Source organism: Papio anubis, chromosome 3, assembly GCF_008728515.1.
Source record: "Papio anubis isolate 15944 chromosome 3, Panubis1.0, whole genome shotgun sequence".
Classification (NCBI taxonomy): Eukaryota; Metazoa; Chordata; class Mammalia; order Primates; family Cercopithecidae; genus Papio; species Papio anubis.
Genome location: NC_044978.1, coordinates 79,325,215 through 79,351,343, shown reverse-complemented (window position 1 = coordinate 79,351,343; position 26,129 = coordinate 79,325,215). Strand labels below are relative to the sequence as shown.

At 40.3% G+C, this 26,129-nt stretch overlaps 1 protein-coding gene across 6 annotated transcripts in view; it reads right to left on the bottom strand.

Moving 5' to 3' along the window:
* Positions 1-1,955: 1,955 nt before the first annotated feature.
* The window catches only part of CFI (complement factor I), a 58,728-nt gene continuing 34,554 nt past the window's right edge, over positions 1,956-26,129 (bottom strand). For 2 of the 6 annotated variants that reach the window (XM_021938707.2, XM_021938702.2), the window contains 11 exons: positions 20,706-20,881; positions 19,714-19,827; positions 19,462-19,572; positions 17,111-17,134; positions 16,931-16,951; positions 12,484-12,519; positions 9,411-9,514; positions 9,128-9,231; positions 6,123-6,403; positions 3,616-3,720; positions 1,956-2,241 (listed from right to left, as the gene is read on the bottom strand). In XM_021938707.2, coding sequence (XP_021794399.2) covers positions 2,018-2,241; positions 3,616-3,720; positions 6,123-6,403; positions 9,128-9,231; positions 9,411-9,514; positions 12,484-12,519; positions 16,931-16,951; positions 17,111-17,134; positions 19,462-19,572; positions 19,714-19,827; positions 20,706-20,881 — 1,300 coding nt within the window. In that variant the 3' untranslated portion in view covers positions 1,956-2,017. The remainder of the gene's footprint in view (positions 2,242-3,615; positions 3,721-6,122; positions 6,404-9,127; positions 9,232-9,410; positions 9,515-12,483; positions 12,520-16,930; positions 16,952-17,110; positions 17,135-19,461; positions 19,573-19,713; positions 19,828-20,705; positions 20,882-26,129) is intronic. The other 4 variants (XM_021938708.2, XM_021938705.2, XM_021938703.2 and 1 more) reach the window with 3 other exon arrangements.

The window sequence follows — 26,129 nt, the reverse complement described above, 5'->3', positions numbered from 1 at the left end:
TCTGTCACCCAGGCTGGAGTGCAGTGCTGCAATCACAGCTCACTGCATCCTCAACCTCCTGGGCTCAAATGATCCTCCCACCTCAGCCTTCCAAGTAGCAGGGGCTACAGATGTGCGCCACCACTCCCAGCATTTTTTGTGTGTGGTAGAGATGGGGTCTCGCTATGTTGCCCAGGCTGGTCTCAAATTTCTGACCTCAAGTGATCCACCAACTTTGGTCTCCCAAAGTGCTGGGATTTCAGGTATGATCCACCGCGCCCAGCCAGTTTTCTCTTTTTATCTCATACACAGACATATTCTAAGGTGCTGCATTGCTCCAGGATTGCTAAGTTAGGACAAGGTGGTTTCCAAATATGTCCATAAATTCTTTGATACACCTCCTCCCTGCTGCCATCAGGAGATGGGTTATTTCCTTTCCTTTGAGCCTGGGCAGGTCTTTGTGGTGTTAAGGGACTTCCAAAGCTGGGTTAGAGAAGGCCATGTAGGTTCTGCAGTTTCTCTTGGGAGGCTCATCGGCTGCTATGTAGGAAGTCTAGCACCCCTGGGCCTGCCATGTTGAGAGGCCATGGCGAGAGTGCATAGAGAGACATATCTGAGAAGCCCCAGCTGTCTAAGTCCTCCCAGCCGAGGTACCAAACACATGAGTGAATAAGCCTTTGTGATAACTCTGGTCCAATCCTGTCTGACAGCAACAGCGTGAGAGACTGAAAGGTGAACTGCCCAGCAATAAATAACCAAATACTTTCCTGAATTTAATGGATGAAAAATCTGGGCAGCATGGGAGGGAGAAGTGGAGAGTTATAGTTTAATAGATATGAAGTTTCAATTTGGGGAGATGAAAATTTTCTGCAGATAGATGGTGATAATGATCGTACAACAATGGGCATGTACTTAGTCACTCAACTTTACACCTACAAATAGTTAAAATGGTTAATTTTATGTTATGCATATTTTACCACAATTTTTAAAAGAAAATCTGGGCAGTAACTGATTTTGGAATATATGTAAAAATGGGTATTTATATTATTAGACCAACTGGGCTCTATCCAAGACTGGCCCTAAATAACATAATAAAGGTAATATTTATATGAAACATATATGTCTGTCTTCAGGATAAGGATAGCTGTGCTTAAAAAAAAAAAAAAAAAAAAAGAGCAGCTAATGTTTATTCACTGAGCAGCCTCTGTGAGGCAAGTCCTAGGGATGTAGCCAGAAGGAAGACAAATGAGGTCTCTCTTGTTATGTATCTTATGTCGTAGTTGGAGGAGGCAGTGTTGAAAAGAGGTAGACAACCCAATCAAAACAGAATACACTGGGGGAATTCAAGTGCTATGCTGAGATTAAAGTAGGTGGTGTGATAGAGGGAGACTGGGCGCCTACGATAGCCCTGGGGTGGGGTGGGGGTGCTATTTTCTGTAGGTTAAGAAGGAGCAACTGTTGAGTTTGGGTTGACCACTTTTCTTTTGAAATGTTACTAGATATTCACATGGCAATGGTATATACTAGTGTTCAGTGGCATATACTAATCTGAGGTTCTAGGAAAGGTCAGAGCTGAAGATCCAGATTTGTGAGTCACTGGACTGTAAGCAGGATTTAAAACATAGTCTAGATGAGATTACTGGGGAAAGGCAAAGTGAGAGAAGCAACCAGAAGGAAGAGGCTGAGAACAGCAGCGAGGGAGGAGTGTGATGCCCTGAGGGGCTAATGCTGCTAGGATGAGAACAGATTAGTTGTACCTGTGAGGTCAATAGATCACTCATGGACTGGTAGGTGGTTTTATTGAATTATCTGTGGAGAGGTTTAGAGAGAGGGTCAAGGAATGCTTGTGAAGTAGGGGAGCAAAGGCTAATTTTTCAAGAAATTTGTGAATACCTTTAAAGATATGCAGTGAGGCCTGGTGCATTTGTGACTCTACAGCATTAGTAATCCCAGAACTTTGGGAGGCCAGGGTGGGAGGATCCCTTGAGCCTAGGAGTTCAAGACTAGCCTGGGCAAAGAAGAGCAAGATGCACAATCTCTACAAAAATGTGCTGAGAAATAAGAGGCCTTCAGGCATGGTAGCTAGTGCAGTCACTGTAATTGCCCAGCTACTTGGTGTAAAGACCTGGGAAGTCGGGATGGTTCCGCAGTTGAGCCCCGGAGTCTCAAGGCTGCAGACATAAGTCACATTGTTGGCATCCATACAGACTAAGGGGCCTCCAGAGTCCCCTTTACAGGCATCGATGGAACCATCATATGTACCTAAGAAAGAAATGGGAAAGAGAAAATCACACATTTCCTTCCATTTTTCAAGGCTGCCATGCCTCCTCCAGGGCATTTAACGACTTTGGCTTTCTTACAGTTTCCTGACAGCAATAGCATGGGCTCTCCTTAGAGGCCCCGGCTGGGCTTGCAGAGTTGGAGAGATGCAGGTTGGAAAATGCTTTACAAGTCTTCTATTCATTCCCCCAATTCAGCATGTTCTTTCTGTGTTCTCTACTTTATGCAACTGAGTACCGAGATGGGATTGCAACCTGAAAGTTGCACCAAATGCTGAGTGGGAAAATGACAGGACTACCTAGTGCTTACTGAGTGCTAAATATTTATTAGTCACTCATTGTCTTCATTCTCACTACAACCCTGTGAGGCAAATATTATCACCCCTATTTTATACATGAGACAACTATGACACAGAGTTTAACTTGTCTAAGGTTACACAGCTACAAACGACAGGGTCTGGACTTGAACCCAGGTAGCCACACCTCAGAGCTTGTCCTCTTGACCATGATAATCCCTTTTGGGAGATTTTGTGCTGTTCCCCCCTTTTGTCCACTGTAATCCTGAACTCCATTTCAAGATAGGAGGACACTTTCTTCTCACTCATGACTTTCTGAGATTTTTAAATCACTGTATCCAAGAAGTTATAGGATGCCAATAACTGCCTTTTCAGTAATACACCATTTAGAAATGGTTTCAATAAAGCACCTAAATGCACTACACTGGCTGGTACTTTGCCTGCCTTTGTATCACCTCCAAAAGTAGGAGCTGCTATTGTTGTATTGGGCAGGAGAATTAGCTTAACCATGTTATCAAAGGAGTCCGTGGCATAAGAAATGCACTGTGATTTCCATGGAGGGAAAATTTACTTCCAACTGGAAGTAAATCTTATCTCATTTGAGATGAGATAACTTGAATTTGTATTTAAAAGTAATTTAGTTTTGATCCTGGGTATACCACCTCTTGTCTGTAAGACTTTGGGCAAATTATGTAACTGCTCTGCATCTCAGATGCCTTATCTATGATCCTCAATTTTACAAATGAAGAAACCTGCTCAAGGTCACATGACTAGCAATTAATAAAAGCTGGGATATAAATCTAGGTCTGGTTCCAGAGCCCGTGCTCTTAGTCACCTTGCTGTGCTGCTATAGAATCGCTTAAGGAGGATTTTTCCTCATAGTATTAGAGGAAGAAACCTGAGCTACAGGGAAGGGACTGGAAGAGTTTGACAGTGCTACAGCCAGAAGGTCAAATGGAGGGAATTAGGGCCCAAAGCATGGGGCTGATGTGGTGGGAGTAGATGTTTGATAGGAGAAACACATACATCTTGACATCTTGGATAAACCACTTGGCACTTACCTGCGCATTCCATTTCTTTTTCATAGAAGCGATTTCCATAAAACTTAGAGCAGTTGCTTATTAGTTTAACTTCACCCCACCGAAGTGAAAAGACTTTTTCGTTATCTAAACAAAGTGAGAAAGCAAACATTTAGAAGTCACAAATGAGAAATCTAAATACATACTGTCATAACTTAATAAACCATTAGGATTATGAAAGGGTATATAGTCTTGAATATATATAAACTTTTGAGGACACTTCCTTAGCATGTTTAATCATATCATATCTCTACTTCTAAAACTGGATGGATAGTCAAGGGGGACTATTGAACATATGGTCTGAAGTCACACTCATTTAATAAAGAGCTGGTACCCTAAGTTGAATGAGATAAAATCTTTCCCTTTTGGTTGCAGAACTCGGTCAGGCAATTGGATAGGAATCAGTGGTAAGGTCTTTTCACATAAATACCTCCTATCTTCTTACAGTCCCTTATTTCTTTGAGAATGTTTGTTAAAGCGAAAACAATGTTTTAATATAAGAACTTCAAATAAAGGAAATACATATGAAGTTATCGATGTTTGTGTGTTTTTGTGTGTCTGGGAAGAAAAATCCATCTCCTAAGTGATTTGAAATTATTTAATTCTTCCTCAAGTGATCTACCTCCCTCGGCCTCCTAAAGTGCTGGGATTACAGGCATGAACCATCGTGCCCAGCCAGGAAGGAGTTTATTTTTTTTTCCTTCAAGCTCTACTTCTAGTTAGTCTCAAGACACCTGCCTTCCTTAGAACAAGAGCTTCTTAAAAAATAGTAATTTCTTATTTCCCCTAATTTGGGAAAAGCCTTTAAAACTGTGAGCAATTCTTAATGGCCCAGGAGACAGCTAGTACCCTGGCACTCTTGTAAGCTTCTTGAGGCACTTGTCACATTCAGCTCTCTGATGGTAGCTGAGACAGCAAAATGGCAGAATTTTAGCTACTAGACTTTAAGGTTATCAGTAAACACCTTGAGTGCTGGACTTCATCTTTCAGCCGTGCAACTTATTCATCCCCTTGTTCGTTGACTGGGTCCATATTTTCCATCAGTGAAATCCTAGCACTTTAGCATTGTTATCTTGCACACACAGTAAATCCTCAATAAATGTGTTAAACCATGATCAACAAATGTGTTAAACCTTAATCAATAAATTAATCATTGATTAAGGACATATCTAACTACCAGTTTATATGAAGTACATGGAATAAGGGAACATGGTAAATGCTAGATCAGGCTGGGCACAATTTGGTGTTTTAGAAGTTTTGGGTATTCAGACATACCACAAATCCAGATTTATTTCTACATATATTTTACACCTTCCAATGTGGCAATTATAATGAATGTGTTGGAATATAAGTCTGCAAGACCAGTGCAATGAAGGTACTTAGAGTTTCTGCTAACAAAGAGAGTTTAAGATGTTAAAAGGAAGCTAAATTTTAAGGTTAAATCTTTTTTTTTTTTTTTTTTTTTTTTTTTCTGTTATGCTTGTGGTTGTTTTGAGACAGAGTCCCGCTCTGTCACTCACGCTAGACTGCAGTAGCACAATCATGGCTTACAGCAACCTCAACCTCCTGGGCTCAAGTGATCCTTCCACTTCATCCCCCCTCAACCTCCAGGAGCTGGGACTGCAGGTACACACTATCACATCCAGCTAATTTCTAAATTTTTTGTAGAGACTGTCTCAAACTCCTGGGCTCAAGTGATCCACCTGCCTTGGCCTCCCAAAGTGCTAGGATTACAGACATGAGCTACTGTGCCCAGCCCAAGGTTAAATCTTCAAGATGAAGGGAAAGGGTTGGCTAGTTTAATTCGAATCTAATCTCTAATTCAGCAAGTCTTTCTAATAATTTGTCTCTGAGTGTCCAGATCTTTTATTCGTAGGAAGTGTTCACCTCAAGTCTTCTTAGAAGTTCAAAAGATGAATTCCTTATGTTCTTTTTTTCTTTGTAGAGAGGGTAGGGTATGGGGAATAGGGAAGGAGGGAGGAGGGAAGTGAGAAGGAGGGTTGTGGGCATCAGTGATTCAACATACACCAAGGCTATCCCTTTGTAAACCTTTTTATCTTTTACCCACATCTCCCCAACAAATCCAAACGGTCCATGCTGTATGTCTCCCTGTCTCTATATTTTTTTTCTTGGTGAATGGCTACCCTTCAAAGTTTGCCTCAGGATCATAGAGAGAACATGTATGTTCTTTGAAAGCCTAGATAAGGACTGGTTCCACAATTTGCAGAGTCCAGTGAAAAATGGAAATGTGGAGTGGGGCCATTTCAAAAATTATGAAGAATTTCATGATGGTGACAGCACAGCAATAAATCAAGTCTCAGGGCCTTCTGAGCGTGGGGTGCCAGGCAGCTGCACAGGTCGCAAACCCATGAAGCCAGCCTTGGCTGGATGTTTGCTTTTCTGGATATGATGTTATGCTTCTCTCTGAGTGCTAGGAAATTAGCTCCCATGCATTTCTACTTCCGATTAACAAATTGTAAAACATATACCTTTTTCTCGTCCCCAGCCAGAAATGATGCATGTATCATCAGGCTGGAATAGATAAGGAGACCAGGGGACACAGGCAGGGATGGAACGAGGCAGCTCACAATCTTTTTTGTTTCCGTCTTTTTTCATTTTAATCAAAGCGATGTCATTTTGGTAGGTGCCTGCATTGTAGTTTTCATGGAAAATAATTCTATCCACTAATTCAACTAGTATATCTTTACGGCTGGGGCGTAACCAGTCTACTACTGATGTCCATATTTGGTAACGATGAGTTTTACTGGCACTATAACAGAAAAAAAAAGGAAATAAAATATATTGAGAAAAAATATAAATAGGAATTCTGACACTTCACTTTTATGTTTTTCCCTTTTAAAAACCTTTTTCATTTCCCCAGATTTTTTTAAATCCTTGGTGTCATGAAACAATGAGATTAAATTTACTTAGTGCAGAATTAGGTCAATGGTAAATGATAAAGCTAGGAATAATCCATGTAAGTGCTCAATATGAGGAACATAAAGAACTCACTAACAACTAGAGATGCCCAGAAGTGGAATGAGTTTACTGCCTCTAAAGTGAGTGCACCATCATTGCAGGTGTTTGCTAAGCAGAGACGAGACAGCATCTTGCCATAAATGCAGTTAAGGAACTAGGGAGTTGGACCACACACACTCATTACTCTGCCAACCTTAGAGGTTCTCGGGGCAAAGGCCACAGCAGTCATTATCCTGACCCTTAAGACTAACTTTATCCTAACATTGCGTTGTATTTATTTGTTCACATGTCTTTCCTCACACTAGACTGTGCTGTTTGAAGCCAGAGATGGAGTCTGATTCATCTATGCAGCCTTGGTGCCTATTATTATACTTGAATCATAGTAGCTGTTTTAAAATCCTGTTGAAATGGTGAATGAGCTAAATGTTGCATATTCTTATGCTTCACTACATTTTCATATCAAATTTCTTTCTTCCTTTCTTTCTTTTTAAAACAGAGACAGGGTCTCACTCTTTTGCCTAAGCTGGAGTACAGTGGTATGATCATAGCTCACTGCAGCCTTGACTCCTGAGCTCAGGAGACACTCCCACCTCAGCCTCCCTAGTAACTAGAACTACAGGCATGTGCCACCATATTAAGCTAATTAAAAACTTTTTTTTTTTTTTTAGAGATGGGGTCTTGCTATGTTGCCCAGGCTGGTCTCAAACCTACCAAAGTGCTGGGATTATAGGTGTGAACCACCGTACCTGGCCTCATACCAGTTTTCAACTCATAGTTTCAAGCAAATTGGGCATCCACCATCATCTTCTCATGGAACAGTATAGAGTCACTTCAGCAAAGTATTATAGCTTAGTTTTTTTGGTTTGATTAGAAGTAGGGTGCTAAATTATGACCTCATAGTCTAACATTTCCAAACAAGAAATTATTTTATAGAATGGCTTTTCCTTAAGCAATAAAACTTATTTTTAAACAATTTCATGGAAATCTTTTCAAAAAATGTATTATTTATATCAGTGTTCCCCAACTTTTTTGGCATCAGGGACAGGTTTTGTGGAAGACAATTTTTCCATGGAACCGTGGAAAACTGGGGGGAGGAGGGGATGATTTCCAGATGAAACGGTTTCACTTCAGATCACCAGGCATTAGATTCTCATAAGGAGCATGCAGCCTAGATCCTTCACATGTGCAATTCACAATAGGGTTTGCACTCCTATGAAAACCTAATGCTGCTACTGATCTGACAGGAAGTGGAGCTCAGGTGGGAATGCTCGCCCACCACTCACCTCAGTTCCTAACAGGCAGATCAGTACTTGTCTGCAGCTCAGGGGTTGAGGATCCCTGATCTATATAACTTCTGCTTTCTCAAACAGCATTAACTGAACAGAATTTATCTTTACTTAAGGGTGATTCAGGTAATCACCTTAAATGGTGATGTCCTAGGAAATAATGAGATGTTCAGGAAGCTTTTGTTTATAGTGTTCCAAGAATACTGTCCTTCATATTAATTTTGGTTGTTTTTCAGGATCACAGGTTCTAAATATTATTTATTTAGTCAATTTATTCAACAAATACTTAGTGTGAACTTATATGTACCAGGAACTGTGTTAGGCACAGAAGTGAGCATGCAGAAATGAGCAAAATCAGAAACGGTTCCTGCTTTCATGGAGTTCAGGGTCTAGGGAAAGATGCAGCAGTAAATGGATTATCACACTGATGAAGATAATACATTCTACCATGAAAAGTGAGAGGAATGAACAGTATGTGGGTTTTTAAGAACTTATCAAGAGGGCTTTGACTTAAGGGAGTCAAGGAAGGCTCCCCAAGGAAGTAAAGATCAAGCTGAGATCTGAACAAAGGGTACTACTAAGTAGGGAAAAAGGATAAGGAAGATCATTTCTGGCAGGGGAAACAATATATGAAGGTCCCTTTGCAGGAGGGGGCAAATGCACTTGAGTAGCAGAAAGCAGTTCAGAGTGGAGGTGGTGGAACAGGAGCAGGAGGTGACTCTGTGGGGCAAGATGAGATTGGCAATGGTTAGCAGAGGTCAGATTACATGGGGCCTCATGGGCCATGTTAAAATTTTTGTTTCAATTTTTATCCTAAGAGGAATGCAAAGTCATTGCATTTTAGGTGAAAAGTAATCAAAACTAGGTATAACAACATGACTCTTGAGCCACACAGTAAAGAAAATATAGGTGGACCACAGTTGAGAACAAAATGTAAGTAGTACCTACTCACTCTCCCACCCTGCAAATAAGCCAGGTGAAGTAATTGGGCAGCTATGGGTTTGATCTGCCTTTGCCAGTGAGATCAGCAATTTTGGTCTGTGGAGGACACAGTAGATTCTACGGGACTGGCCTCTGGAATTCCGGTTGTGAATACCAGAGGATACTTTGCAATTAATATAGTGGAGTTTGTCAATACCTTTTTCAGATATGCTTTATCATCTGCCACAATCTCTATTATTCACTTCGTTGTTTCAGGAAATCTAAAATGTACTGAAGACATCTTTTACCTGAGACAATGTGCAGCAGTCAGAACCCAACAGCCACCAATATAAACTCCCCCACAGGTGATTCCTTTGGCATCCTTAATTCCCACCTGCCATGGGAAGTCTCCCTGTAAAAGACATTTGTGTGGTCACTGCCATTCTAACAGATAGCGATACAAACAGCCCTAAGATATTTCCATGGCAAGACTCCCAGTCTCTTATAATTACATCATCCTCCTGCCCCCTCCCCCCCACCAATTTAGGCTGTTTCTGGGCAGTTGTGTTGTGACTTTTCATGCGAGTTTACCAGTTGTGCTGGCTTTCCTCCCACAATTCGTTTCCTTCGAACGTGCATTCTGTTTTTAACTCCACAAGATAATTTAGGTAATAATGATTTTATCCATCTTCTTTCTTCAAGAAAGGAAGAGATTACATCATTATTATCTTGAACCCATTAACCTTTTTAACACACTTCTTGATTATCTGTGCCACAAAAACAGCAGAGTCACAGTCAGTACAAGACAGGCTGAAATCATTAGTAAATTATTTTGAATGCTAAACCATACTATTTATCTTATTTAAAAATTCTGGCTTGATATTAAAATTGGCTTGATTCTCTGAAGTTCTGCCTAAAGATGGACTAGTGGCAGAAAGGGGCTGGCCAAGAGGTTAAACATTTACCAGTCTCTAGCTTATAAAGGATGCCACATGTCCAGTCACTGTGACAGAGGCAGCTCAGAAGGGAATCACATTCTGAAATCATCAGGATAAACTAACAACATAGCAAACTGTGTCTTTCTGTCTTTCTTTCCTTCTTTCTTTCTTTCTTTCTTTCTTTCTTTCTTTCCTTCTCCTTTCTTTCTTTCTTTCTTTCTTTCTTTCTTTCTTTCTTTCTTTCTCTCTCTCTCTCTCTTTCTTTTCATTTTGAGATGGAGTCTCAGTCTTGTAGCCCAGGCTGGAGTGCAGTGGCATGATCTCAGCTCACTGCAACCTCTGCCTCCTGGGTTCAAGGGATTCTCCTGCTTCAGCCTCCCAAGTAGCTGGGATTACAGGTGCCCATCACCACGCCCAGCTAATTTTTGTATTTTTAGTAGAGATGGGGTTTCACCATGTTGGCAAGGCTGGTCTCGAACTCCTGACCTCATGTGATCCACCTGCCTTGGCTTCCCAAAGTGCTGGGATTACAGGCGTGAGCCACCACGCCCAGCCATAGTTTTTAGTTTCTAGAGGCTATTTATATGGAACTCTTTTATTAGTATCAATGTTAACATAGTGAGAGTCATATTAAGTACTTTCTATACGCCAGGCCCCATACTGAGTCTTTGTATATAGTTTATCTCATTTAATCATCCTATTAACCCTGAGAGGTGATGTGCCAGTGACCCCGGGACAAATGGGTTAGCGGGCTGGGGAGTGTTTTTAGCCATTTGACATGTGACAATGTTTTCTTCCTCTGTCTGTGAGCATGCAGACGTCTGGCACATTTGTCATGAGAAAACATGGTAGAGCAAAGTTTATGACATGAATTTTCCAAAGAATTTATGATGATTGAAGAAAGTAAAAGATATCCCTTTATTTCTTCTCTATATTTTAACATGTCATGAAAATTTTAGTAAACTTGTTTCTTAGCCCCAGATGAGAAAGGAAAATGAATATTGCTGTTAATAATTTTGGGCATACCAAAAAAGTTAGGCCCCCAAGAAAAAGTGGTTGTGGTATGGAGGCTAAAGCAACTCCATCTTGGATACTAATCTGCCATGTTAGCTTCTGATTAACCCCAATTCTGGGAAGGCCACTGAGATTTCCAGTTTATCTATTATTCCCTGTATAAGAGCATGCACTTACTGTAAATCCTGCCCTTATGGTAAATTGCTACCCATTAGCTCTGAAGCATGTGTGCCCCTCCCCTACAGTATACAATCTCTGGGTCCGGAGAGAACTAGCACAAGGATCCACCATCTTGTCTCACTGTTGTCCAGGACACAGACATGGCTTCCATTAGTAAAGTCCCTATTAAATGTTTCTTTGTAAGGAACCGGATATGTTAGCCTCTTTCTTTGGCCTCTCAACTTCCTTAGACTTTGGGGGCAGATTTGTGTGAACCTGCCCACTGTGAAACACATGGATAGAAGATGTTTTTTTTTTTTGGTCTCACCCATCCTAAGAACTGGGGTGGGGGAAGATTGTGATGGCAAGTTTTTGCTTAGACCTTTGAAGGAAGAGGGATCTCATGCTCTGAGGACTGTGAAACCAGCTTAGGTAGTATCTGAAAATGAATGTTATCCTGAGTAAAAATAAAGGGACATTGCTGAAAATCCCTTTTGACTAATATCCATAGCTTTGAGATCTAAATCTTTTTTTTGTTTGTTTGTTTTTGAGATGGAGTCTCACTCCATTGCCCAGGCTGGAGTGCAGTGGCACAATCTTGGCTCACTGCAACCTCTGCCTCCTAGGTTCAAGCGATTCTCCTGCCTCAGCCTCCTGAGTACCTGGGATTACAGGCACCTGCTACCATGCCTGGCTAATTTTTATATTTTTGTAGAGATGGGGTTTCACCATGTTGGCCAGGCTGATCTTGAACTCCTGACCTCAAGTAATCTGCCTGCTTTGGCCTCCCAAAGTGCTGGGATTACAGGCCTGAGCCACTGTGCTTGGCCTTAAATCTTTTACTCATTGCCTGATTTTTAAACATTGTTACTTAATTTTTGTTACTGACAATTAGAAAGAAGTCTACATGAACTTCATTTAAAAATCCCACTGACGGAGCTATTTTATTCCCAATTTGTATTTGAGGTTAAGTTACTCAAGTCTTACGTTTTTATAGCTAATACATAACTGAGTCAGGATTTAATGTAAGTCTGTCTGACTAGAAATCTCTAATCAATTGCTATCTTCCCGGGAACTTAATACTTTAATTTAATTTGGCTTTTAGCGCACAACTGGCCAAGGTACAGATCTTCAAAGGTCTCCTATTACCATGATTTAAAACATTGTGAAAGAATGGCTAATTCAATTAACATCTATTATTTTTTCTGTTTCAAAAAATTATGAGTCGTGCTTGAGAGCTGGTTGTTTTTTGACAAAACTGACCTGGCAAAGTTCGTATCAAATAGAAAAAGCTTATGTAGGATTGGAGTATTGTTTTCACTTCAAAATTAGCCATATGAATTAATCTAGTTTTAAAAGCAATTCTCGAGAATCATTTTAGCTTACTTTTCTTAAAAGTGATACAGAAAGGAGAAGAATAACGTTATATTTTTAAATTTAAATTGATACCAAAATTAATTGTTGCTTGAATCAATTATATATACATGCAAATGACACTGAAATTACAGCCTAAACCAGTGAGCCACCAATAAAAAAGTATAATGTTAACTTACCTGCATCCATGTCAGCAGTCAAAATTTCTGTTTCTTCTATAATAAAAAAAAGAATCCAATGTTTAAAGTTGTTAATTATGGTCAAACTTAAATCAACATTGATTATAATTTTCTGCCTTAAAACTTGGCCTCCCTTTTATAAAGGACTGTACAAAATCCCCAAGGCATGTCATCTTATTTCCTTTCTATAATTAGGTCATTGTAAAGGCTCAAGATGCACTGTATAGAAATTGCTGGCACAAGTTAGAGATATCTGTTGGTACTAGTGAATGTTGAGACTCATAGTGTCATAGTTTCCTGTAGTTAGAACGAGCAAAATGCACAGCCCAGAAGGGGAAGGCTTCTCTTTCAACTCTTTGCATCCCCAAGGTGTTTTTTTAATATATATATTATATATATAAAATAGTATATATGATATATTTATTATATATAAATAAATATATAATATATATTATATAAATATAATATATATTATTTACATTTTATATTATATAATTATATATTATATATTTGATATTTATATAAAATATATATATTAAAATATATATATATATATTTTTGAGACAGAGTCTCACTCTGTTGCCCAGACTGGAGTGCAGTGGCGAGATCTCGGCTCACTGCAACCTCCAGCTCCTGGATTCAAGCGATTCTCCTGCCTCAGCCTCCCGAGTAGCTGGGATTACAGGCACGCATCACCACGCCCTGCTAATTTTTGTAGTTTTAGTAGAAACGGGGTTTTGCCATATTAGTCTGGCTGGTCTTGAACTCCTGACCTCATGATTCACCCGTCTCAGCCTCCCAAAGTGCTGGGATTACAGGCGTGAGCTACTGCACCCAGCCACCCAAGGTGTTTACATAAGGTAGGGAGCGGTCATCAGCACTGACCAAGGGAGTCCTGAGCTCACAGGAAAAAGGCTCCTCTCAGTTTGTACAGGTATGGGTTAGCATTAGGCATCTCGGATGCAGAAGTAAACGAGAAAAAAAAAATCTTTTTTTTTTTTTTTTTTTTTTTTTAGATTTTTTTCTTGTAGTTATACCAGATGTTTTCATCTTTGCTCTGCCATCCTAGAACATTTCTGTGGACAGAATCATATTTCCTTGACCTGGGTATCTGAAGGCGAATTCCCACCAACATGTTGCTCTGTCATGGATGAGGATATGGCTGGGGATAGCATAGCTCAGAATGGCAGCGTCACTTTGCTGCATTCCTGTGTCTTGTCACTGAGCTTGCCAAGTTCTCTTTGGGACAGGTTTATGAGTGTTCGTTATGCCACACACCTAAGTTGTTTTCTAGGGCAGAGAGAGGCTTTGCTCAGATGCATTTACAAAAGCACCCTTGTGATTCAGAGACGACTCAAATATTTACATTCAATACCCAACAAAGGAAGATGGGAAAGTCAAGTGTAGCTGAGGTGTACTAGGTATTAGAAGAACAGCATTAACTTGATTTTATATAATCAAAGCTGAGGTGTACTAGGTATTAGAAGAACAGCTAGTACATCTTTGATTATATAAAAATTAAGGATTTCTATTCAACAAATCTCACATGGATAGAGTTAACAGATGAGAGACAGCATGGAAGACGGTATCTGTAATGTTTAAAACTGATAATGGATTAATTTCTAGACTGTAAAAGGAACCCTTGCAAAATCAGTAAGAAAGATTACAATGAAAGAAATATAAAATTAAGCAAAGGATGTGAACCAGTGAAAGGATAGAGAAAAGAAAAGGAAGATGAAACTAAAAAGTCAGTACACACATGAAGAGAAACTCAGAATCATTTGTTAATATAAAAATTCAAGTTAATAAACAATGCCATCACTTGACAGGGGGAGAAACATGCTTGATGTTGGTGAGGTTGAAGAGAACCCTCAGGCATTATTGGTGGAAGTAACGACTGGTATATAACAGCACTGCCAAAGAACAGACAGGCACTGGTAGTTAAATTAAGGATATGCATACTCCAAGACTCAACTTACTACTATGGTTTGAGAGTGTGTCCCCCAAAATTCATGTGTTGGAAACTTAATACCCAACACAACAGTGTTGGGAAGTGGGGCCTAATAAGAAGGGATTAGGTCATGAGGGCTCTTCCCTCATGAATAGATTAATGTCGTTATCTCGGGAGTGGGTTAGTTGTAGTGAGAGTGGGCTTGTTATATATAAAAGTGAGTTCGGACTCCTCTTGTTCCCTTGCTCTCTTGCCTTTCCACCTCTTGCCATGGGATGATGCAGCAAGAAGGCCCTTGACAGATGCGGGCCCTGTGACCTTGGACCTCACAACCTCCAAAACTGTAAGAAATATATTTATTTTCTTAATAAATTAACCAGTCTGTGGTATTCTGTTATAGCAACACAAAAGAAGACGCCCAGCTAGATGCCTCAAAGAAATCCTCCCACACACACTTAAGGAGAGGATATTCATCACAGTATGACTGTGGGCTGAAAGTCCATTACTGAGAAAGTGGAGAGTAAATTGTGCAAGATAAACACAGTGGAGTATTTTATGCAGCAGTTAGAGGCAACAAATTAGATGAACACAAAGTAACACAGACAGGTCTTTAAAATGTAATGAGTTGTGAAAAGAAAAAAGGAAATACAGATCTACAACACAATACTATATGAATAAAAAATGTATGCTTGCAAAACAACAATACACATTGGATAAGAATGCATGCAAACAAAAAGACGTACATATTAAGTCACTTAGAAATGATTGCCTATCAGGGGAGAGGAACGGATGTAAGGTACAGTGATAAAGAGGCATAAATGAGTCAAACAAGACAGGGACCTTGCTTGACCCCTGATGATCATGTATAAGCAGCTGAGGAGTATCATTAACGCATCACATTGCCCCTGAGATCTGAAACTAGGGAGGGAGTAGGAAGGAAAGGAGGGAGGGAGGGAGGGAGGGAAAAAAGGAATAGAGAAGGAGGAGGAGGAGGAGGAGGAGGAGGAGGAGGAGGAGGAGGGAAGAGAAGAAGAAGAAGGAGAAAAAGAAGAAGAAGAGAACAAAAGGAACAAGAAGCAGAGGAAGGAGGAGAAGGAGGAGGAGGGAAGAGAAGAAGAAGGAGGAGAAAAAGAAGAAGAGAAAAAAGGAACAAGAAGCAGAGGAAAGAGGAGAAGGAGGAGGAGGAGGGAAGAGGAGAATAAGGAGGAGAAAAAGAAGAAGAGAGAAAAAGGAACAAGAAGCAGAGGAAGGAGGAGGAGGAGGAGGAACAGCAGCTTCAGAGGGCAAAATGACCAGTGAGAGAGAATACAGTGAAATAATAGGCATTTAGAGCAAAGGGTGGTCTTGAGCTAGCCAGTCCCTCAGAAATCCTAAGAAATCCTGAGGAGGTGGCTCATGCCTATAATCCCAGCACTTTGGGAGGCCGAGGCGGGTGGATCCCAAGGTCAGAAGTTCAAGACCAGCCTGGCCAAGATGGTGAAACCCCATCTCTACTGAAAATATAAAAATTAGCCAGGTGTGGTGGCACATGCCTGTAATCTCAGCTACTCGGGAGGTTGAGGCAGAGAATTGCTTAAACCCGGGAGGTGGAGATTGCAGTGAGCTGAGATCGCACCACTGTACTCCAGCCTGGACTACAAAACTGAGACTCTGTCTCAAAAAAAAAAAAAAAAGAAAGAAAGAAATCCTGAGGAGGATCATGAACTTTGACATTATATGAACTGGGGATATAAGTCATTTTACATGAATATTTTTCTAGTTCTTTTTTTTTTTTCTTTTGAGATGGAATCTCGCTCTGTTGCCCAGGCTGGAGTGCAGTGATGCAGTTTTGGCTCACTGCAAGCTCTGCCTCCCGGGTTTATGCCATTCTCCTGCCTCAGCCTCCCAAGTAGCTGGGACTGCAGGCGCCCGCCACCACGCCCAACTAATTTTTTTTGGTATTTTTAGTAGAGACGGGGTTTCACCGTGTTAGCCAGGATGGTCTTGATCTCCTGACCTCATGATCCGCCCGCCTCGGCCTCCCAAAGTGCTGGGATTACAGGCGTGAGCCACCGTGCCCGGCCATTTGCATGAATATTTTTAAAAAGGGTGGTCCCAAAGAGCTAGAGGATTTGGGGACATCTGGCTGATGCAAGTAAATAAGAAAATGCCTATCATGAAAAGATGTTATCTTTTCTCCGGTTGCAATTCCTTGAGGCACTACCTTGATTTTGAGGGAAAATGAAGAGGAGAAAGGCATTCGGCAAAGGTGAAATGGGCAGGGAAGAGTCCACTCTGGGTGGTGTTTTGGTCAGCAGGCTGTGGATGGGGTGTGTGAGAGTGAGTTTATCACACTGAGAAAAGGCCTCTATGCCTAAACTAATGTTCAGGTTGGATTATTGCTAAAATGTGGTCATATCATGCTCCATTAACAGTTACATTAAAATATAAGAAGACCATAGAACCTGAGTTTTGTTTCAATTTTTTAATATCCCCAAATTGTAATAAAAATTTTACCTTGAGCCACAGATGCAAAGCCTGAAGAAAACAAAACCAAAACCAAAAAATTTATCAAAGGATAATTTTTAACTGGGAGAAAATGCACACTATATCAATATACTATACATGTCATGAAAACCATCGCACCTTATTTCTGTTTTCTTCAGTAATAGAATTTTTCTGTAAGAATAGATTTACCTTGAATTGTAGGATGTCTAGCTGCTAAAAACAAAACAAAAAACTCACTATAGCAAAGAGATCGTTTTGATTTGAATAAAATATGCACAAATTATTAAATTTCAGATCAGTACAACTTAATAGTTAGAAGCATTACTAAAATGCAAAGGCAGAGCTCATCCCTAAATAAGAGTAAACTGAAGTAACAATGATAGTGGCCAAATGTGTTTTTGAAATAGATTTTAAAAAGATAAAAGGAGGTCAGGTGCAGTGGCTCATGCCTGTAATCCCAGCAACATGCCTTCCAAAGTGTTGGGATTACAGGTGTGAGCCACTGAGCCTGGCCAGGGCAGGGATTTTTGAAATGTTATTCACTAATGGAACCCCAGCACCTAAGGCAGGGACTGGCACACATAGTAGCAACTGAATAAATATTCATCAAGTAAATGAATAAATATAATAAAGAGATTTTTCCTCCAGAAAGCACTGATGGAAGCAAAGAGTCAGTCTGTATAGCCTAGAATAGGTACATAAGAATATTTTTCACCATTGGAGATAACGTATCCAGAACACCAACTCATTGCTTTGAAACTTGGTAAGTAAAAGGAAAGAATTAAGCATTATTCTGCCTCTCAATAGATTTCTAGTTAATAAGTGCAGAAGGCATGATAAAATTAAAAATTGCCATTTTACAGCCCCTACTGACAAAATGGATGTAGGCAACAACTTAAAAGGCTGCTAAAGCCATTAGGCAAAATATTGTGGGGCGCTTTGAAATGGACACACCAAGTTGATCAAATAATCATCTTAGCATCACTAGAGGAGGGACAACCAGACACGAAGACATGATGTGTAATAGGAAATACATGCAAGACTCATCAAGAAATCTTGCCTAAGGCCAGGCACAGTGGCTTACACCTGTAATGCCAGCACTTTGGGAGGCCAAGGCAGGCAGATCATTTGAGGCCAGGAGTTCGAGACCAGCCTGGCCAACATGGTGAAACCCTGTCTCTGCTAAAAACAGAAAAATTAGCCAAGCATGATGGCACACGCTTATAATCCCAGCTACTCAGGAGGCTGAGGCAGGCGAATCCCTTGAACCCAGGAGGCAGAGGTTGCAGTGAGCCTGCATTGTGCCACTGTACTCCAGCCTAGACAACAGAGCAAGACTCTGTCTTAAAAAAAGAAAATAAAAATAATTCTTGCCTAAGATATTAAACCTTGCTCTTAAAAAAAATGTTTGTCATTGACTTGAAGCTCAAAACCTTGGTTATAATCAAGTCTCTTTAAATCCAGAATAAGAAGTATCCTATAGGCAAGTGACTCAGTTTCTCTAAAAAAAAAAAAAAAATTAATAGTATGAACAAAATTGGGGTAGGGAGGTGGGGAAAGATAACTCTTGATGAATAAAGAAGACTTTAAAAATGTAATAACCAAACAGAACATTGAGATTCTTTTAGATCGTGATTTGAATATATTCATTCAAAAGAGACATTTTTGAGACAGTTGATAAAATTTGAACATGGCTGTTACTAAATGATGTTAGTGAATTATTAATATAGTGAATTATTATATCTAAAATAGATTTCAGATATACTAATGAGAGAATGGTGTATATATATATATATATAGTGCTTTTATCATTGGAGATGCATATAAATGATGTGATATGATATCTAAAATTTACTTTAAAATACTCCAACAGGCCAGGTGCGGTCACTCATGCCTGTAACCCCAGCACTTTGGGAGGCTGAGGCAGGCAGATCATCTGAGGTCAGGAGTTTGAGACCAGCCTGGCCAACACAGTGAAACCCTGCTCTACTAAAATACAAAAATTAGCCAGGCATGGTGGCAGGTGCCTGTAATCCCAGCTACTTGGGAGGCTGAGGCAGGAAAATCGCTTGAACCTGGCAGGTTGAGGTTGCAGTGAGCCAAGATTGTGCCACAGCACTCCAGCCTGGGCAACAGAGCAAGACTCCACCTCAAAAAAAGTAATAATAAATAAAATAATAAAATAAAATAAAATACTCCAACAAACATACATACAAACAAATTGGAAGACAGATAAACAAGATGGGCAAACTATCAATAACTTGCAGGTAGAAAATGGGTACTTAGGGGTTGGTTCTAATGGTCTATTTTTTGTATGTGCAGTGAGAACATCTTTTAATAGAAAGTTCTGAAATAACAAGCAGATATTCAGTGGATGAAAATATGGGGAGATGAACATTCCATAGTTCTGCAAATGCCCACTCAGTGTTCCTACTGCTACACCCATCTATGGTCCCCTTAAGATTATACTTTACCTAAAGAAAAGTTTCAGAATCCCTGGATTCAATAATGAAAAAAGTCACTCCAAGACTTTAAATTACCTTCACAGCCAACTTCATCGTCCCCTGTAATGCAGTCCACCTCACCGTTGCATCGATACTGGCTTGGAATGCAAACATCCGATTTACAATGGAAGCTTCTGCCATGGCATGCTGTGCAAACATAAGTAGGAGAGGTTTTTTCATTCCTTAAAATTGAATGAGGCACAATCTGAAATTCAATAGTAAAGTTGTTTTTCCTCTTTTAGTCAGAAAAATGAATGTAGAGGATTTAGAGGCTAGATTTATGTCTACCTTTACAACACAGTTCATCACTTTGGTCTCCACAATCATTGATACCATCACAGGCCTTCGTCTGAGAAATGTATTTCCCATTCACGCACTGAAAGGAGTCATTCGTTGGAGAATCTGTAAAGCAGGAATTATCTTTGTGAAATGTATTTATGGAGTGGTGGCATGACATCTTTATCAGATTTTTGGGATAACTGAGTCATTAAGAGAAAGTTAAACTTCAAAAAAATGTATAAAATGTATCGGTGTTATCAACATAGTATATATGACTCATACAGAAAATAAATGTCAAAGCTGGCTTACGGAGGCTCTTTTATTATCTCTGAAAGTCAGTATTTATTGTGAAAGTCTGTATTTGCTGAGATGGGGAGGAATGAAGAGTACATGCTGACACTGACAAACACTGGTTTCCACCCATTTCTTTCATGCTGCTACACTCATCCTCACCCCTACTCCCAAGACTTGCTTGGGCAGTGCCATTTGTTTACATTTTGATGGTACTTGTTTTTAGCACTGAAAAGGGATGGGTATAGGTTTGGTCTTTAAAACTACACATATGACTAAAATATTCCGGTGTCATGAAGGGGGAGAAAAGTGGCAATGACTGCCTGAAAACTGAGGCACCGATGTGGTCACTTAAAGGTTTTAAATAAATTCATATATGCTGGCCCATTTAAAGGAGATGCTGAGGTTTCTTCTTATGTTTGATTGACTTGTGCTTGCTATAGTAACTTTAATCCAGATGATCAAATGAAGCAAGGGGAATCAGGTAACTTTGCTTCCCATTTATGAACCTGTAGAGAGGCAATGTTTGAATGGCAAATGGTACAATGGGGAAAGGCACCAATTTAGGTTCTAAAGCCCAAAACTTGATATAATCTATATTATTGCCTCTGTGACTGGCAACTAGGCATCGATCATTTGTTTACTATAGGCTTGGTGTAAAATAAACAACCTTCAAGGAAGGGAAAATAACTGGCAAATACTCCACCAACCTGCTTTCTGTGTGTAACACACCACATCAGCTAAATCCTGGTAATCCATAGTTCTTCTCTTAGTAAAAGTACATTCAGCCAAGCTGGTCTCTAATCCTCGGCAATGCACATGTAGACATTCAGTGGACTTTATAGAGAGATGAGACAACTTAAACTTTCTTTCACTATCAGCACCTCTGCAAATAGAATAAAGAAAACATTATGGTAGAATAACTGTACTTGGCATGTATAACCCTACTGTAGCAGGTAAGAAACTAGAGTAATGTCTTCTCATTCTCTATATAGGAGTTACAGATTGGGCAAGATACTGAAACTCTGAGCCTCAATACCTTCATCTATAAAAGGCAATATAAGTACCTCACTGGATTTTGTAAAGATTAACTAAAACTTGGCTGGGGGTGGTGGCTTACACGTGCAATCCCAGCACTTTGGGAGGACAAAGAGGGTGGATTACCTAGGTCAAGAGTTTGAGACCAGCCTGGTCAACATGGTGAAACTCCCATCTCTACCAAAAATACAAAAATTAGCTGGGTGTGGTGGCCCACACCCGTAGTCTCAGCTACTCGGGAGGCTGAGGCAGGAGAATCACTGGAACCCAGGAGGCAGAGGTTGCAGTGAGCTGAGATCACGCCATTGCACTCCAGCCTGGGCAACAGAGCGAGACTCTGTCTCAAAAAAAAAAAAAAAAAAAAAAGATTTTCCATCTTTTCCTTTTGGTAATCTCTCTGCCTGCCCCATGCTGTAAACTTTAGGTGGTTGGTTCAATTATTGCCTAAGACTTGGGAGGTTAGGTTAGTTTAATTCCTATAGGTCAATTTTGCTTTTACAGTAAGCTACATCTTCACTTCAGCCTTGACAGTATTAAGGTGCTATTTTGGCATCTGTGTGCCATTGCTTGGACTTCTCAATTTGTTCAGAATTTGTGAGAAGAGACTGCCTCAGTGACGTATCATCCTAGAGATGATGATTTACAGTGAATTATTCTTCTAGGACATTCAATAGTTCCTTGCTTCTCTTTAGAAGTAAATGGGGAAAATAGGTTAAAAATAAAAAAATTGAGCAAAGATGCATCAGGTAAATGGAAACAAAAATAGAACAGTAATGACAATATAAATATTAGACTAACTAGGATAAAAGGCAAAAGTAAAACAAGGTGAAGCCAGGATTTGTAATTATTTCAGACCATGAGGCTGTGCCATGAGAACAAACAAGAGCCATTTGAGGCAATCTTACAGGTTAATAATCTGAAAAATGTACCAATCTAAAAATATCTAAAAATACTATATAAGAGGGCACACCCAAGATGGCCGAATAGGAGCAGCTCCAGCCTCCAGTTCCCAGTGTGAGTGACACAGAAGACGGGTGATTTCTGCATTTTCAACTGAGGTACGGGGTTCATCTCACTGGGGAGTGCCAGACAATCAGCGCTGGTCAGCTGGTGCAGCCCGACCAGTGAGAGTTGAAGCAGGGCAAGGCATCGCCTCACCTGGGAAGTGCAAGGGGGAAGGGAATCCCTTTTCCTAGCCAAGGGAAACTGAGACAGACAACAACTGGAAAATCGGGTAACTCCCACCCTAATACTGCGCTTTACCAAGGGTCTTAGCAAATGGCACACCAGGAGATTATATCCCACACCTGACCCAGAGGGTCCCATGCCCACGGAGCCTCCCTCATTGCTAGCACAGCAGTCTGAGATCTAACTGCAAGGTGGCAGTGAGGCTGGGGGTGGGGCACCCGACATTGCTGAGGCTTAAGTGGGTAAACAAACCTACCAAGAAGCTCAAATTGGGTGGAGCCCACCTCAGCTCAAGGAGGCCGGCCTGCCTCTATAGACTCCTCCTCTGGGGACAGGGCATACCTAAACAAAAAGCACCAGAAACCTCGGCAGAGGTAAATGCCCCTGTCTGATAGCTTTGAAGAGAGCAGTGGATCTCCCAGCACGGAGGTTGAGATCTGAGAACAGACAGACTGCCTGCTCAAGTGGGTCCCTGAGCCCTGAGTAGCCTAACTGGGAGACATCCCCCACTAGGTGCAGACCAACATCTCACACCTCACACGGCAGGGTACACCACTGAGACGAAGCTTCCAGAGTGAGAATCAGACAGCAACACTTGCTGTTCAGCAATATTCTATCTTCTGCAGCCTCTGCTGCTGATACCCAGGCAAACAGGATCTGGAGTGGACCTCAAGAAAACTCCAACAGACCTACAGCTGAGGGTCCTGACTGTGAGAAGGAAAACTAACAAACAGAAAGGACACCCACACCTACGCCCTATAAGTACATCACCATTATCAAAGACCAAAGGCAGATAAAACCACAAAGATGGGGAAAAAGCAGTGCAGAAAAGCTGGAAATTCAAAAAATCAGAGCACATCTCCCCCTCCAAAGGAACGCAGTTCATCACCAGCAATGGAACAAAGCTGGACGGAGAATGACTTTGACAAGCTGAGAGAAGGCGGCTTTAGTCAATCAAACTTCTCAGAGCTAAAGGAGGAATTATGTAACCAGTGCAAAGAAACTAAAAACCTTTAAAAAAGAATGGATGAATGGATAACTAGAATAATCAATGCAGAGAAGACCTTAAAAGAACTGATAGAGATGAAAACCGTAACACGAGAAATACGTGACAAATGCACAAGCTTCAGTAACCGACTCAATCAACTGGAAGAAAGAGTATCAGTGATTGAAGATCAAATGAATGAAATGAAGCGAGAAGAGAAGTGTGGAAAAAAAAGAGGAATAAGAAATGAACAAAGCATCCAAGAAGTATGGGATTATATGAAAAGACCAAATCTACGTCTGATTGGTGTGCCTGAAAGTGAGGGGGAAAATGGAACCAAGTTGGAAAACACTCTGCAGGATATCATCCAGGAGAATTTCCCCAACCTAGCAAGACAGACCAACATTCAAATTCAGGAAATATAGAGAACGCCACAAAGATACTCCTCGAGAAGAGCAACTCCAAGACACATAATTGTCAGATTCACCAAAGTTGAAATGAAGGAAAAACTGTTAAGGGCAGCCAGAGAGAAAGGTCGGGTTACCCACAAAGGGAAGCCCATCAGACTAACAGCAGATTTCTTGGCAGAAACTCTCCAAGCCAGAAGAGAGTGGGGGCCAATATTCAACATTCTTAAAGAAAAGAATTTTCAACCCAGAATTTCATACCCAGCCAAACTAAGTTTCATAAGTGAAGGAGGAATAAAATCCTTTACAGACAAGAAAATGCTTAGAGATTTTGTCACCACCGGGCCTGCACTACAAGAGATCCTGAAGGAAGCACTAAACATGGAAAGGAACAACAGGTACCAGCCATTGCAAAAACATGTCAAAATGTAAAGTCCATCAATGCTAGGAATAAACTGCATCAACTAGTGAGCAAAATAACCAGCTAATATCGTAATGACAGGATCAAGTTCACACATAACAATATTAACCTTAAATGTAAATGGACTAAATGGTCCAATTAAAAGACACAGACTGGTAAATTGGATGAAGAGTCAAGACCTATCAGTTTGCTGTATTCAGGAGACCCATCTCACATGCAGAGACACACACAGGCTCAAAATAAAGGGATGGAGGAAGATCTACCAAGCAAACGGAAAACAAAAAAAAGCAGGGGTTGCAATCCTAGTCTCTGATAAAACAGACTTTAAACCATCAAAGATCAAAAGAGACAAAGAAGGCCATTACATAATGGTAAAGGGATCAATTCATCAGGAAGAGCTAACTATCCTAAATATATATGTACCCAATACAGGAGCACCCAGATTCATTAAGCAAGTCCTTAGAGACTTACAAAGAGACTTAGACTCCCATACAATAATAATGGGAGACTTTAACACACCACTGTCAACATTAGACAGATCAACGAGACAGGAAGTTAACAAGGATATCCAGGAATTGAACACAACTCAGCACCAAGCGGACCTAATAGACATCTACAGAACTCTCCACCCTAAATCAACAGAATATACATTCTTCTCAGCACCACATTGCACTTATTCCAAAATTGACCACATAGTCGGAAGTAAAGCACTCCTCAGCAAATGTACAAGAACAGAAATTATAACAAACTGTCTCTCAGACCACAGTGCAATTAAACTAGAACTCAGGACTAAGAAACTCAATCAAAACCGCTCAACTACATTGAAACTGAATAACCTGCTCCTGAATAACTACTGGGTACATAACAAAATGAAGGCAGAAATAAAGATGTTCTTTGAAACTAATGAGAACAAAGATACAACATACCAGAATCTCTGGGACACATTTAAAGCAGTGTGTAGAGGGAAATTTATAGCACTAAATGCCCACAAAAGAAAGCAGGAGAGATCTAAAATTGACACACTAACATCACAATTAAAAGAACTAGAGAAGCAAGAGCAAGCACATTCAAAAGCTAGCAGATGACAAGAAATAACTAAGATCAGAGCAGAACTGAAGGAGATAGAGACACAAAAAACCCTCCAAAAAATCAATGAATCCAGGAGCTGGTTTTTTGAAAAGATCAACAAAATTGATAGACCGCTAGCAAGACTAATAAAGAAGAAAAGAGAGAAGAATCAAATAGACACAATAAAAAATGATAAAGGGGATATCACCACCGACCCCACAGAAATACAAACTACCATCAGAGAATACTATAAACACCTCTACGCAAATAAACTAGAAAACCTAGAAGAAATGGATAATTTCCTGGACACTTATACTCTCCCAAGACTAAACCAGGAAGAAGTTGAATCCCTGAATAGACCAATAGCAGGCTCTGAAATTGAGGCAATAATTAATAGCCTACCAACCAAAAAAAGTCCAGGACCAGATGAATTCACAGCCGAATTCTACCAGAGGTACAAAGAGGAGTTGGTACCCTTCGTTCTGAAACTATTCCAATCAATAGAAAAAGAGGAAATCCTCCCTAACTCATTTTACAAGGCCAACATGATCGTGATACCAAAGCCTGACAGAGATACAACCAAAAAAGAATTTTAGACCAATATCCCTGTGAACATCGATGCAAAAATCCTCAACAAAATACTGGCAAACCGACTCCAGCAGCACATCAAAAAGCTTATCCACCATGATCAAGTGGGCTTCATCCCTGGGATGCAAAGCTGGTTCAACATATGCAAATCAATAAACATAATCCAGCATATAAACAGAACCAGAGACAAAAACCACATGATTATCTCAATAGATGCAGAAAAGGCCTTTGACAAAATTCAACAGCCCTTCATGTTAAAAACTCTCAATAAATTCAGTGTTGATGGAATGTATCTCAAAATAATAAGAGCTATTTATGACACACCCACAGCCAACATCATACTGAATGGGCAAAAACTGGAAGCATTCCCTTTGAAAACTGGCACAAGACAGGGATGCCCTCTCTCACCACTCCTATTCAACATAGTGTTGGAAGTTCT